Below are 14,205 nucleotides of genomic sequence, written 5' to 3' on the forward strand. Positions count from 1 at the left end.
AGGAAGGCACAGAAGTGAAGAAAACAGGCACCTTCGATAATGGCAAGTCAACCTATCGTAGTGTAGGAACTGGTTATTGGAAGGAAGAAGCTTGAGCTGTAGATTGAGCAGGACACTTTCTTATATCCATTGATCTTAAACACAGACGAATTAACGAATGCCATGTCAATATTAATTTCACTCGAAATTAAAGATACCTCATAAACAATCCCGAAACCAAGCTCATGTGGAGTGACGTTGGTCGGTTTAGAGGCCATCCCAGTCGCTGACAAACCTTAGCTGAGCCACTAAGTTGTCGCCTGCAGCTGGAATTTGTTAGCTCAGCTTAATAGCTTTGACCTTGATCTTGACCTCAACACAGCAACTGTACTACGTGCTAAACAGTATTTACAACGACCCTGCGACATAATATTGAAAGCACATCAATAAACCCAAAATAGCTGCTTCTTCATATCTTCAATAGCAGGCGCTCTGCCTGCGCCTCGCCCATCATGCCCTCCGCCGTCGAATCTCCCGCCGATGCCATCCTCAATCACTCTGCAACGTCCTACAACTTCCGCTTCTCACCCTTCCTCCGACAAACCTACCAAGTCGGCCTCTCCCCCGATCGACCAGTATGCAAAGCCTTCCAGTCCGGCCATTGCCCGAATGGTACGCGATGCCCTGAACGACACGTTTCCGACTCTAAGACGTCGCAACCGACTGGCGGTCTCAACTCGCTCGTGTGCAAACATTGGCTGCGCGGCTTGTGCAAAAAGGGCGAGCACTGCGAGTTCCTTCACGAGTATAACCTACGAAAGATGCCTGAGTGTAACTTTTTCATGAGAAATGGATACTGCTCCAATGGCGACGAGTGCCTATATCTTCACATCGATCCTCAAAGTCGACTTCCGCCTTGTCCTCACTACGATATGGGATTCTGTCCCCTCGGCCCCAACTGTTCTAAAAAGCACGTGCGTAGGAAGCTCTGTGTCTTTTATCTAGCTGGTTTCTGTCCTGATGGACCGGATTGCAAAGAGGGCGCTCATCCTAAATGGTCAAAGGATCTTGAGAAGCCAACCCTCAAGTCGGAAGAAAAGAAGGACGAGGAGATGAGAGTGGAATTTTCCCAGGACGACATGGACAGACAGCGCGACCAACAAAGAGACAGAGATCGGGATGATGGAGGAAGACACCGAGGAGGTCACGGTGGCCATGGAGGACATGGTGGCAGAGGAAAATGGCGAGGAAGAGGTAGATACCGTGCTAGAGGCCACTAAGACAGGTTTTTGCATGTGGTTTTAATTTTATTCAGACGATGATACCCATACAGCCTTTGGGTAGTTATCCCCGGCGCAAATCATCAAAGTAATGGTCGAAAGCAGTTGGTCAAAATCAAAACAATTGGATCTGTATTTTTCCAACAGCCATAACATAAAATCATCAAGAGTTGGCGTCGTGACGGCGTCTATATGTAACAATATCAAATCTTTTTACGTATCCCATCATAATGCGTATCATGCGGACCCAATGTACATTGCATGGTCAGCATAATTTTCCATGTCATCGTTTATGATGCTTCGGGTGCCTTGTGAGACCAGACAGCCCCAGTGTCTGCGTGCCAGACGTTGTCGTCTGAGACAGCGATGAACTCGCTTGATGTTCCGTCTTCACCCTTCTCGCTCTCATCGTCCTCGTCGTCACTGCTTTCTGAACCTTCAAAGGCGCTTGTCTTCCATGTGGAAAGCTCATCAACCCGACGGATGCCCATCATCCAGGAAACGAGACTACGAGGAGCCCATCGGCCAACAAAGCCATAGACGCTGGCGCCGAGACCAACTCGGACAGTGTCGGCAACGATATCGCCATCAATCACGTCAAAGACAGAGTTGTGAAGACGTCGGAGCGAGCTTCCCTTGAGTCCGCGGATACGGCCTCCAGAGATGGCAGAGCTGGTCTGGGCGACAAAGTTTCTGGCGTAGACATGTCGAGCACCCTCAGGCCAGACAAGAGGAGATTCGGGGTTTCCTGCAGGCATAACAAGACCTTGGTTAGGTCCGCCTCGGGTAGGGACGAAGCTAGAGAAGTCGAATGTACCAAGTTGCATGTGGGTCACTGGGATGTCGAGGGGTCTAAGTTCGGCGGTGAGGACTTCGGTAAAAGCGGACAAGGCCGAGCACACGGTTGCCTCAGGCGCATGGAAGGGCGGGTTAATTGACGAGATGATGGAGGGGGTAAAGACCAGGACCTTGGGAGGAATCCATTTTTCTCCAATGGGGTTCAAGCGGGATGTGAGTAGTGGGAGGAAAGCTTGGATCGTGAGGATAGGCTGGAGTAGGTGGGTATTGAATAGGTCGGCAAAGTTTGAAGGTGGGATTGTCGCAATGGGAGATGTCTGGTAATGGAGGCTCGGAATCAGGATAACGGACTTGAGAGTGAGCTGGTTAGACTTCATTCCAGGTCCGGGAGCTTGAGGTGACTGTAGGAAATGGGCAAAGCGCTCAATGGCAGAGCCAGCATGAGGAGGCTAGGATTGTCAGTATAATCACGCTATGACCATCCATCCAAGACAAACTCACGTCGGTGGTATCAATGCTTAGAGGTCGGATATCGGCTCGTTTCATAGCCTGGACCATGGACTCGTCTTCAGCAGCGTTGCAGACGATAAAGACGATGAATCCTCGTCTCTCCATGTCCAAAGACAAGGACCTTGTCAAGGGGAGAGTTGGGGAACCAGCGATAACAACGACATCAGTGCGACCGCCGTTTCTCGCTCTTCTCGCACGCCTTGTCTTTCTCATAGAACGGCCCTCATAGTATCCCTTGTAAACGACGGTACCGCAGGTCAGGACGATAACGCCGGTCAAAATTTTATGTTCTGCAATCCAAGTCTGCAGTCTCTCAAAGCGAGACAGAGACACTACCGCCACCACTTCCTTGACAGGAGGACTCGGCCTCACTGACTCTGGTACCCATTCCGACGTGGAGAGGGTTTCTCTGACGACTACGGCAGCGCGGTCGACATTCTTATCGATGAACTCGGCGGCAATGTCGGAGTACCGACGGGCCTGGGTTGAGAGCTACACGACAGTAAGCAACATGGCCTGAAGCAAAGAGCCATAGTACCTACCTGATCCAACAGCTGCTGAGGATCTATCGACATTGTGGTGGTTTGATGAGAGAGAAAAGATTGCTACTGGAGGCTCTGCTCATATGACGGTGACCTTCATGCGGTGGAGAACTTCAAAGGCTTCTGATACCCAACCTCGTTAATGTGAATCTTTCGTGCACGGACCATCCGATCTCCGCGCCGGAACCCGGGATTTAGTAGTCCGATGGTCTACCCGAGGTCGGGTATCTAGACGAGAATATCATCTGTACAGGGTTGGATTCTTATAAGTGAATAATTGTTGATGATTTATTTTACTGAAGCTGGTAAGTCTCTGATCCGATGTCGATCCGGAGTGCTTCATTGGTCTGTCGATTGGAGCATTATGCCCGATATTGCATAGCAGACCAATGTTTCAAAGTGTTCTGCATGCCCAACCATAGCGATGAAATACAGAACTCAGTCTAACTCAAAGCCAAGACCAGTTAACCAGATCGCTGTCGTGTAAGTGGGTAACATGAGACAATACAACGACTTTGTTCGTCAGACAACACGCAACTTCGCAATCTTGTCTTGTTGTTCAGTATGAGTTGTTGCTGACTCGCAATACAATCAGGCCAGAGTGTTACCCTCTTGAGAAACGTGGTCCAATATGAGTGCTTCACATAGTGGTGGATATACAACAACGAATCATCAGTTTACACAAACCTCTTTGAAGGAGTTGGCCAGTACCAACAATGACGTAGCATAACTCAAACACGACTCAGCAGTACTATGTTAATAACATTTGCTTTGTTCGAGTATAATTCGAGTTTCTCATATTTCTTGTGGTTAGGTATCAAGCACGAGCGTTATGTCCGTATTTGAAAAAAGGTGCAGTAGAACTCCACTCCGGAAGTGTATTTCCCATCAACCCGTGCTGGAAGTCTTACTAGCCCTGAAAGTATGGAGCAAGAGGATATACCAAGCCAAAACATGAGACCGTTGTAGATGGCTCCATAGGCCCACACTGCCCAAACTCAACTCACTTAGACGGGGTCAACTACTGGTGATATCTTGCTCTTGATGCTTTCCAACTCACAACGGCCCATTGATTCCCCAGAGAACGGCAGGAGCGGAGAATGTGGAGCATCATGCGGTTATCGGCGGGTCCACCTTCCGGCGTCTTATATTGAGCTGCACATGCTTTCGTCAGTTGAGAGATGGCTTACAGATGGACTAATTAACTTCAAAGGGCACCCGACAGTCAATTCGAAGAATCTTATTAAACCCAAGGGGATATTTGTTAATAGAATTGGAGGCAATGTTGCCGGGAACGATCGCCCTCCGGTTCAATTCTCCGGTTGCTACGTCCTAAAATGATCGACGTGCAGATGGCCCAGGACAGTGCTGTGACGAGTATCTCAGGCCAGGACACTTACCCCGCGGTCTATACCTACCTAGCCACATGTCAAGTACAGCTCAACGACTTGATCTTCAGATGAAGCTTTGGGCCCACGAGGTGGTCCGAGAGAAGAGGAACACACAGACAAGACGAGCTTAGACTCTTGCGCAACTGGCATTCTCAATCTGGATTGAGATATTGTAGCTCAATACTAAGTAGGAGTTTCAAGAGATGAAGGTATAAATTTGGTCTAATTCGGGAGTCGACTGCATTATTGCACTGTCGAATGCTACTACAGCATCCTCTCGCAAAAGCATGTACGACACCTTTAGTACCCACGGATACACTGTTATTTTTAAGTTTATGCCCCTCACAACTCTATGGCTCTTGATGGGAACTAACTCCAACATCGATTACACTGCCAGTATTTTACACTCGGAGAGGTGTGGATACTCAATGAGAGGAAAGCTTCCCTTTGTTTAAACAATCTAGACTAGACCTGAATACTACTGTACAATACACCCCTGTTCTTCTATTTCAATCCTTCCTTCTGCAATACTTATCCCAAACGACATGGCAGCAACTTCGAATTAAGGTAGCATCGGGGGATATAGAAAATCCTGCACTAAGCAACATCCCTTGCAGTGCCCTCCTGTTTATCTGAACGCTCGCGCATCAACAAAATCGATTTTGCCATACTTATCTATCACCGGTCTCTCACCAGCAAAACAGGTGTACTGCTGGTTGCCTCCATGCTCGGTATCGAAGCCCTTAGACCCCCAGGCCTTCTCCATCTCTTCACGGAACTTGGACTTCGGTTTTCCATCCTGAATGCACCTTTTCTCGAAGAAGATGTAGGCCGCGTAAAATGCGATATTGGTATTACCACCGCGGACATCTTTGCAGCCCATAAAGTATCGCAGGTTGGCCGGGGACACATTCTGTCCGTCCTCTGGGAGGTTCTTGTTAAGGGCTCGGATGAAAGCCGCTTGCGTCATACCCTCTTTGGCTAGAAGAGCGCGGATCTTCTTACGAATCTCGTTGCAAGTATCGTAAACGGCAACTGTACCCTGGGCCTCGCCTGGAAGTGGATCAACACTGCTCACATTGAGAAGTTTGTCGATGACCTTTGAAGCAGCAGCCGTTTTCGGCTTCTTGGGTTTGTTCGCCTTGAGGGGCAGTCCTTGAAGCTCACGTCTCTTGAAGAAGTGATGAGCTTTGACAAATGTGTCAGTCTGTTCACCATCCCAGGTACCAGTTCGGTTCATGAAGCTATTGTAAGACCTGCTGCTGACACCAATGGTCTTCTGGAACTCGCCGACTTTCTGGGCACCTGATTCAATCCAGGTACGAATTTTGCGGCGAATGGTGTTGCAAGTGTCCGAGCCTAGACTTTCGAGACGCTCATCTTCACTGTTAATTTCCGGCACATCGGATGGGAAGAGGTCCTCTTTGGTATTGTCAGGAGAAACATCAGACTTGCGCTTTCTGGACTTGGTAGCTGGTGCAGGTGGCGCAGGAGTCTGAACGGGAGCATGCGCAGGGGACGAAATAGCAGCGGAGGTTGTTAGAGGAGGAGGAGGCCCGCATCATGTTTGGTATCCGGGTGAATGTGGTACAAAGGGTGGTGCTGGGTTATAATAGACGGGTGGTGGAGCTGAAGCAGGAGGTAGGCCGCTGCCAGGAACAGGAGGAGGTGCCGGGTTATTATACACGGGTGGCGGTTGAGTAAAGTTCCCATGACCAGTTGCATAGTTAGGAGCAGCTGGAGTTGAAGCTGAAAAGGGGAGAGGAGGATGGGATAGATTGGGAGCAGACATGCTGGAAAGGCTCTGAGGCGGAATACCAGGCTGCGGTTGGTAGCTCCAATGGGATTGATTCATTTGTAGCATTGCCTGCTTGGGCGACCAACTCCAGCCCGACATTTCTGCAGAAATAAAGTAATTGTACTCTGTACGGCAAAGAGTCTTGAAGGTTCGTTAACAGCAAGGTAAAGTGACGACTGCCGAATTATGACGTTGCGTTGGTCCACGCTTCTTGTTTTTTCACGCGTCTTGTACCTGGACCAAAAAGCGGTGCGTTCATTTTGAATGGGGAGTACCTGCGTCTCAGGAACACTGTCTTTGAGCGTTGATGGGTGCTCCACTTAGATGACCGATCGTTATTTCCGGGGTTGACAGGTTAAATTGGAGACATGAGGGGTAGCTTTTTGGCGTCAGTCTCTTTTTCAAGGGGTTTTTGCAGGTGGGAGACTTGCTGGTAGACAGGATTGGGTGATTTGATTGTGTTCAGCTTCGCTCTTTGTAGTAGGCCGCGATAAGCCTTTTTGATGTTGATTTTGGTTCAGCCTCGCTCTTTGTAGTAGGTCGCGATAAACCTAATATGACTTGAATGTCGATGGAAATGCGCTGGGGTTAGCTTCAAGTATGAACTGGTTTAGCAGATCACTTAGCTCGGCTTCCGCATTCTGAGTGGAGTGTTCCTGTCCGAGGCCGAGCTGAGAGCTGAGAGTATGAGAAATGGAGCTCGTTGGCTGATATGGTCGGTGATGGCCCAGCCCTTGGAACTAAACAGCGCAAGGGGAAGGACAGTTGCTAGTTCTCACATTGTGGAAGCTTTTTCGATCAACACGAGCGGGAACAACTCATTGCAGACGACATGGACGTGCGAAACGGTCTCGCAGCAGCAGTTGTTGTGGATAACACACCACCTTCGAACTGGAGCAAATACTGCGCGAACAGTTCCTTGATCCAGGACTTGACAGTGAGAAGTCATCTGAGACAAGTGCTGCAGGCGTGAATGAAGACGCTGTGCTTTGCTTGCCAGCCACCAGCTTCCGTGTGACAGCTTGGAAACTAGTTCGACAAGATGTGAGCAAAACCAAAGAAAAATTAGAGAACGGAAATGACTTACCGCTATCTATCGCAACACCATGTTGGTCCGACAAAGCTACCCAGTTATGGACTTCGGGGGACTTGAAGAAGCACGTCTGAAAATGCAAAGGGTGTGGGGGAGGTAGGTAGGTGGGTAGATTTGAGTGGAGGAGCTAAGGAGGTGGAGGATGTCAAGGTGGAGAGAGGAGCTGAGATGCGGGGTAGCTTTTGTTTTTGGGCGTTCAGTTATTCGGAGATTTTTTTGGTGGGCATGAACCATTGGGGGCCCCACTCCAGGCCCTCTTGCTTCCATCCTCGCCTTTAGAAGGTAACTTTGAGTTTGATACCTGCTTCTAGGTTCCAGAAGGATCCTTGAGCTGCTTGGCTGGAGTTTAACTGAACCAATCAGAAGATACCAGCAACACATCATCAGAGATTGGGTCATTGTCGAACTCAATGCATCCAAATTCGAAGGGAGCAATACCTTCTCGTGACCCTCAACTTAAGACGATACGGGCTGCCGTCGCGCAGCAATAGTTCATGGCTTCGTTTCTAAAGTTAAGCGATTAAATATCGTTAAGGGACTAATCACTATCCGAATCGGAGCTTCAAAATACCACACTTGCGGTCGAATATGTGTTGGATGCCTGATGCCCTTGTTTGCATGTATTTACTGATTTACCTAGCTGCCTGTATTCAGAAATCCTCACCCGGGCATCATATAGCATACTATCTAGACACCAATAAAGAGAGAATTACCCCCTCAGTTTGCTATCCAACTCTAAAAGCCCACTGGCTTTAAAAATACTGCGTGAGATACTTGCTCTTCTCCCACTTTCAAGTCTTGGAAGGGCTTCAACGCAAAAGTCTGGTTCTAGCGGTACCTAAGTATTTTTAGTCAAACAGACAATAGACAGTCACCGACACTGCGCTGCCAGTGCTCACAGACAACCCCGATGCCCTAATATTGATGCGTTTGTGTTTGCCTTTGATGCCTCATAGGCAGAAGCTTATACTGACAATAAGGCAAACTGAATGCAACCCCTAGTGAGGTGATATTTACGGTCGAGATATTATAAATGGCCCTCCTATTCTTCATAAATTGGACTTAGCTCTACCATCTTCTCTTTTTCCAAACACAAGTTATGTCCTGACCCTGTTATTCAGCCCATCAACAAGTATCTTCTTCCTATTTGACTTCTGGATTGATATTTACCTCCCTCTGGTACTTTGCTCTTTGCCCTCATCGAAAGTAAATACAGCAATATCTCAGTTTTACTGCATTTCATCTCGCCTTTTCGCCCAGCATTGCTGATGATCTATCTGAGCTCAGACGCCCTCCCCCCTCCCACATGGAAATGGTGGGTTTGTACCGTCGCATCTGTCAGATATAGTTACGCTGAAACGTTCGTAGATCGTGGCCAGGATTGTGGAGATACCATCTACTCCAAGGGAGCAATACATCTAACAGGGTTAGGGTGACGTTAAATTTGCTCTTAAATGCCTTAATTACTTGAAAATCAAGAGGACTAAGTGCCTGGATAAGGTAGAGGAGAAGCAACATCAGTTGGACAACTGCTTCATGGCTATTGAAGAAGTCTAAGCCAGATTCTTGGAGTCGTGACTGTAGGATTTCCACACGTCAACTGGTGATTGATCTTACGGAAGTTCGCTCTCGCTCAGCCTGTTTTCTGCGGTATCGCCCTGAATTAAGAATAGGAGACAGCCGCTTTTACCTGGAAAGACGAATACAGTTATGGCATCAGCCAAAGTCTTCTCCTACCCGGCAGAGGCATGACTACCCAGGAGACTCGCTATAGGATCATGTTTAATGTGTTCAAAGTATTTCTTATGAAATGTTCAATTGCTAGCTTTTCTATTAAGCAAGTGAATGACGAGTGTTCGACAATTAATAACTTCTTACTGAGACCTGTAGAGATCAATAGGAAAAGGCTACAATGGGATGGTAAAAGTACGAGGTTGACTCATGATGGGTATGAGAATGATATCCTGACGAGATGTGCGCAAATAGCTAAATCCGTCCCCCTGGTATTTCCTTCTTACACCCTATAGGAACTTGTTCAACATCATTCTCTTTCTTTCTGACAACTATTCCACAACTTCCTTTTTTCCTTTCCTACATCCAGTAGAGCCCATGTCCTATCACCAGCCGACAATCCTCCTGTGCCGCCTACCTGCTTGTCGACTTATCAATGTATCGAAGACTTGTTACGGGACCTCACAGAGATGAAGAATATGATGGAGCATGTAACCCAGGCTGTAGAGACTATCTTTCTCTTGGTATGTAACATTTGACCCTGGTTTACTTTCCATGGCTAACTGTAACGACTGCTCTGGATGGGACAGCAAGCTGCGCTCCCATAGTATCGTAGAGCATTAAGCGGTCTAGGGGAACCTGAGACTCTTGAAACACAGAAACTTAATAGCCTAATATCGGGTCTGAGACACCATAAAGTAACCAAACTTTTATCCTTTAGGTAAGTTGCATACGATATTATGGAAAAGTATCCTCATGAATGGTCATGGTTTCATGGGCCTGGGCACTGGGGTTTGGCAATTAGTTCATATCATTAGCGTTTAGTTCATCAATTTGGCTTGAATTTATGGTTCGCTGAAACTCAATTTGCGTCCTGTTGTTAGTGAAAGCCGGCGGCTTCGTGGCATGGTTTTTGGCATGGAGCCTAGAAGAGGTTTGGCTTTGTACCTCACTCATCACACACATGGAAGGCTACTACATTCCGCAACAGTCTATAAGACCGTGTAGCTGATTTCCTTTAGTGGCGAGAACTCTGCATGTCGATGTATGTAAAAGCCAATACAAAACACGTGAAGTATGTTCGGATGTAAGCCGTAAACTGATTAGCAGTCTAAGAACTGGTCTAAGCTACCTATCATAAAGTGACGGAATTGGTTTGTTTTGTACCGCTAGAGCTAGATTTCTGCTATCCTGGCGCATAGACGAACGAAACATGCACAGCCCTTGTGGAGATACACATACATAGTATCAATCTTGGAATCAGGATAAAGTCGCGTTGATATACTTGCTATAGCGCATGGTAGATATATCTACCGAGACAAGTTTAACGCATTCGTATTTGCTTTTGTCTTCTGTTAGCGTTGTTGGTTGCTTGCCCGTGGAAATTGTTGGCCGAGGCTCCGTCGCAGTGTAAGCTTGTACCTGCATCGTAAGCAGTGATTGGCTTAGACAGCTCCCCGCCAAGACGCCAACGTGAACCTCCTCCATCTCCTTTCGCGGAATACCCATGACGTTGCTTCTTGACTCCTCCCTCGATAGCTCAACTAGATCCTCACTTTTACATCAGCATCGTATCCTCAACGCTCTCTAATCTCCCCGTCGCCTCTGTCTCGAATATGCTGTCGTGTAGAAATGCTGCATCTGCCATCCAATAGTCGCCTCAATCCACGCGCTCGTCGCTGAGCGGCCTCCCTTTCCCGCAATGGCTCCCGAAGCACCGAGCAACATCCGCGTCTTCATACGCTGGCATGATCAGACTGTCTTCGCCGGCGAGGAAGTCAAATGTACGATTACTTTTAAGAACGTAGCGCCTACGCCAGGCCAGGCGAAACCACCACCGCAACAATCGGAACGAAGTCGACTGGCCTCACCCTTGCATACCCGTCCCAGGTCAAACCAAGGCTTGACCCCTCCGCCGTCAGCATCGTCAGGCAGAGGACACCGTCGCTCTGCTCTTTCATTGAGTGTTCCTGCATCTCAATCGCATAGCCGAACAGGTTCAGTCCAATGGCCCTCATCACCAATTACAGGCGATCGTCGTTCAAGCCACTCTCACAAACGTTCCGTTTCCATTGTCTCGATCGGATCAAATAATACTGTAGAGGACCACACACAGCGCAATGATCTTTCAACAAGACCCCAAAGACCGCATCGCGGTCACGGGCGCGCTTCAAGTTTACAGATCCTTCCTCGATCACAGGGCCAACTTCCGACTGGGCCTCATTCTGGTAGATTACTCTTGTCTTGTTCTCCCTTGACTACTAGCTAATTAGTGATAGCATCTTTCTCCCCACACCGTCTTTCTAGTTCCCCATTATTTCACGCTTCGTATCCTCCACCTGACCGATTCGGACGAATATCTCGTTCGCCGACAAACTCTCAAACACCCATTCGACGAGCATCCCCGCTGGGATCGCCCTCAGAAAACCCAATGCCGGAATTCCGCTTTCCTGCCGCGCCCTCGCCTACTCGAGAGCCACGCCCAACGTTATCTAGAAGATCAACGAACGAAAACATGCTCAGCCCTAGGAATGCTGCAGTTGATTCGAGCGGATTGGCAGTTCGTCTCAAGGAAGGCGTTCCTACTATCAACGAACAAGCTGCCCCTGCCCCTGCAGCCCGGATTTTGGCAAGTAGTGGAATCCTAGGAGGAACGCCGAGGAGTAGCGGAGAATTTTATTCAGTCAGCAACAATTCGTCAGAAACGCTAGTTTCGGAGTATGTGACACAACCGCCTAATCGTGGGCATGCACGACCACTCCGGCGAAGCCTTGGTATGCCTGCGCCGCAAATGAGAGCACCGGAATCTCTCATGATGGGTTATGCTCAGTTACATGGCTCTTTCTCGTTGGACGGCTCATTAGTCAGTCTCGGGCAATTTGATCAAGTTAAAAAGAAGGGTATTGTCGGACAGGGAGGCGGTGTTGTTGGACTTGAGTCCAAACGTGATAGTAGTCTGCTGGGAGGATTTGGGTGGGGTCGCCTCAGCAGTTCACTTGGCGACTTTCTGGGCGGAGGAGAGCTCAGTACGATCAAGGAGATGCGTGGCGTTGCGAACTCCAAATCTGTGCCTCTCTTGACGACACCACAGTCTATTCTATTCGTCGATCTGCAACTGGCCCCTGGAGAGTGTCGCGTATTCGAGTACTCATTTCGACTACCAAAGGGACTTCCTCCTTCCCACCGTGGAAAAGCTGTCAAAATTTCCTATAGCCTCGTCATCGGCACCCAAAGGGCCGGCGGCACCAAGGAGCAACAAGTCAAATCCGTCGAGGTACCTTTCCGAGTTCTGGGAAGTGTTAACAGCCACGGTGAGATTTTGGGGCATGATTTGATGAACCCTTACATCCTACTACAGGATCTCGCGCAAGTCAAAAGTCCGCCAAGCAGTGATAAGGTCAGTGATAAGGCACTAAAGACCAATGGTGACGGGACGAAAGGACAGCAATCAGCGTTGAACGACTTTTTGCTTTATGTGGATGACCTGGCTCATCGACCAAGAGATGAAAGTGGTAGTATCTTGCTTTCTCCAGGTGCCGGTAACTCTAGGAGACCATCGACATACGAGGAAGCCAGCACTGCGCACGAAGCCATCCATATGGCAATTATGCGAAGCAATATGACTTCTGGTGGGCAACAGAGCCCAAACCGTTTCGAAATTGCCCGCAATGGGCAGAGAGTTGGCGTGGTAATGCTTACGAGGCCTGCCTACCGACTGGGCGAAGTGGTGACAATGGCGATTGATTTTACAGACGCGGATATCCCATGTTACGCAGTGCATACTACGCTGGAAACATCGGAGAAGGTAGACCCGTCTCTCGCGATAAGGTCCGAGTCGAGCATCCATCGAGTAACGCGAAAGGTTCACTCATCATCTTCTGAGGCAACAATGTACTCACGGCGGGTCACATTTAAGCCAACAATTCCAATCACTGCAACCCCAGAGTTCGTAACTAGTGGCGTTAGCTTAGAGTGGAAGATCCGTATCGAGTTTGTGGTGCCTTCTACAGGAAGCGATTCTCCAGACGAGAACGAGAGACGCGCACCTCATCCACTTCTTGAGCAGATCTCACAAGATGAAAAGGGAGGAACAGTGCTTGTGGCCGTTGAAAATCTGATATGCGAGAGCTTTGAGATTGCAGTACCCCTGCGAGTTTACGGAGCCGTTGGAACAGGACTTGAGCGTCTTGAACGAGATGAAGCGTCCGAGGAAGGCCTTGTAGTATAAGGGGAGTTGGATGAACCATAAACACCGAGATTAGGGAGTTGGATACTTGACCATGATGATATTTGAACCAGCTCGGGCTATAAAGATAGGCCTTGTTTTATAAAAGGGTGTTTGGCGTTAACCGGAGATATTCAAAAGAGGAGGAGTACGTATAATCGAACAAGACGTGTTTAGACGCTCGAGCCATTGACGTGAGTATGTATGTATATGCATGTGTATTATAACTGTGGTCCTATGAGTTGTTCATGCATTTTAGGATTGCATTGCCTAAGCAAAACCATGCCCTTAGCGAAGGCTTGACGACAACGCGTCTCCAATATTGCGTCCCCAATATTCGAGGCTGTTGATGTTTGTTTATGTCTTGCTTGGGACATGGGGGTCGAGTACATAGGTGGCTTCCGCAGATATGGTTTGAAAAGGGGACTCGTCTCGCTCGTGCACAGATGATTGATTGCGTTGCTGAATTGCCGGGATTAACTGATCGGCTGGTCTAACGAAAGCCAGCGCACAGGAGCTAATTAGTGTGGCAATCACGATTAACATATACAATAGAAACAAGCGAAGAGTGGCCGAAATCTAGAGGTACAAGACTAACAGAGACGGGACAGTGTTAGGAGCATCTTCATTTCACCAAGCGCCGGGATTAGTTTAGTAGACCAGCGGGTAACGGCTATGGAGTAATAGTGGCGGAGAAGATAGGGCTTCAATTAGCAAATGGGGCTCTTGAAGCAGAGTTTGCTTCTTTTGTTTACTTTTGTTTCGGTGTCGATATAGGTACCTTACTCTTGGGTAAAGTGGATGCTTTTGATGTGTTGTTGTTCTTGTCTATGGGGTCAGTCGGGGGGTATCGTGGCT

General features: G+C 48.4%; 4 protein-coding genes across 4 annotated transcripts; 2 read left to right on the top strand and 2 right to left on the bottom strand.

Annotated features, from left to right (window-relative positions):
- Nucleotides 1-491: 491 nt before the first annotated feature.
- On the top strand, nucleotides 492-1,259 carry FGSG_11865 (mRNA 3'-end-processing protein yth-1; the record flags this gene model as incomplete). Its single annotated transcript, XM_011318394.1, has 1 exon — nucleotides 492-1,259. The coding sequence occupies one exon, from the start codon at nucleotides 492-494 to the stop codon at nucleotides 1,257-1,259; it is 768 nt and encodes a 255-aa protein (XP_011316696.1).
- Nucleotides 1,260-1,549: 290 nt separating this feature from the next.
- FGSG_00955 (uncharacterized protein) lies at nucleotides 1,550-3,142 on the bottom strand (the record flags this gene model as incomplete). Its single annotated transcript, XM_011318395.1, has 3 exons — nucleotides 1,550-2,506; nucleotides 2,559-3,059; nucleotides 3,110-3,142. The coding sequence occupies 3 exons, from the start codon at nucleotides 3,140-3,142 to the stop codon at nucleotides 1,550-1,552; spliced, it is 1,491 nt and encodes a 496-aa protein (XP_011316697.1).
- Nucleotides 3,143-5,128: 1,986 nt separating this feature from the next.
- FGSG_00956 (uncharacterized protein) lies at nucleotides 5,129-6,292 on the bottom strand (the record flags this gene model as incomplete). The annotated part of the gene is made up of 2 exons (XM_011318396.1): nucleotides 5,129-5,995; nucleotides 6,092-6,292. The coding sequence occupies 2 exons, from the start codon at nucleotides 6,290-6,292 to the stop codon at nucleotides 5,129-5,131; spliced, it is 1,068 nt and encodes a 355-aa protein (XP_011316698.1).
- A 4,532-nt stretch (nucleotides 6,293-10,824) lies between these two features.
- On the top strand, nucleotides 10,825-13,350 carry FGSG_00957 (uncharacterized protein; the record flags this gene model as incomplete). The annotated part of the gene is made up of 2 exons (XM_011318397.1): nucleotides 10,825-11,350; nucleotides 11,396-13,350. The coding sequence occupies 2 exons, from the start codon at nucleotides 10,825-10,827 to the stop codon at nucleotides 13,348-13,350; spliced, it is 2,481 nt and encodes an 826-aa protein (XP_011316699.1).
- Nucleotides 13,351-14,205: the final 855 nt, after the last annotated feature.

Source organism: Fusarium graminearum, chromosome 1, assembly GCF_000240135.3.
Source record: "Fusarium graminearum PH-1 chromosome 1, whole genome shotgun sequence".
Taxonomy (NCBI): Eukaryota; Fungi; Ascomycota; class Sordariomycetes; order Hypocreales; family Nectriaceae; genus Fusarium; species Fusarium graminearum.